The 410-nt window shown below is 55.9% G+C and overlaps 1 protein-coding gene across 1 annotated transcript in view; it reads right to left on the reverse strand.

Moving 5' to 3' along the window:
• Positions 1 to 410, reverse strand: part of PCSK1N (proprotein convertase subtilisin/kexin type 1 inhibitor) — a 13,719-nt gene extending 13,309 nt beyond the window's left edge. The window contains exon 1 of the mRNA XM_042449219.1: positions 202 to 410. Coding sequence (XP_042305153.1) covers positions 202 to 252 — 51 coding nt within the window. The 5' untranslated portion in view covers positions 253 to 410. The remainder of the gene's footprint in view (positions 1 to 201) is intronic.

The raw sequence follows: 410 nt of genomic DNA on the forward strand, positions 1-410 counted from the left end.
ACACACACATATATAGATAGATATGTTATATATGCGTGTGTATATATACATATCTATCTATCTATCATCTATACACACACACACACACACACATATATATATATAGGCACTCCCTGCCTCCTCCCCTCTAGACTGTATCCCTAGCAGAGCTGCCCTTGCAGCCTAGTCTTCTTGGCGCCGGGTCCTGGGTTCGAGTCCTACCTTGGCGGCTCCGAGGCCCGAGAGCAGCGCAAGCAGCAGCGCCGGGCCCATCGCTCCCTCCTCCTGCTCCTCCTCCTCTTCTTGGGAGACAGAGGCTGCCCGAGCAGCAGCAGCAGCGACAGCAAGCGAGCCCCGGATCCGAGCCCAGACTGCGCCAGCAGAAGGAGAAGGACTGGAGAAGGAGGAAGGATGGAGGAGGAGGAGGAGGC

This window comes from Sceloporus undulatus, chromosome 2 (assembly GCF_019175285.1).
Source record: "Sceloporus undulatus isolate JIND9_A2432 ecotype Alabama chromosome 2, SceUnd_v1.1, whole genome shotgun sequence".
NCBI lineage: Eukaryota > Metazoa > Chordata > Lepidosauria > Squamata > Phrynosomatidae > Sceloporus > Sceloporus undulatus.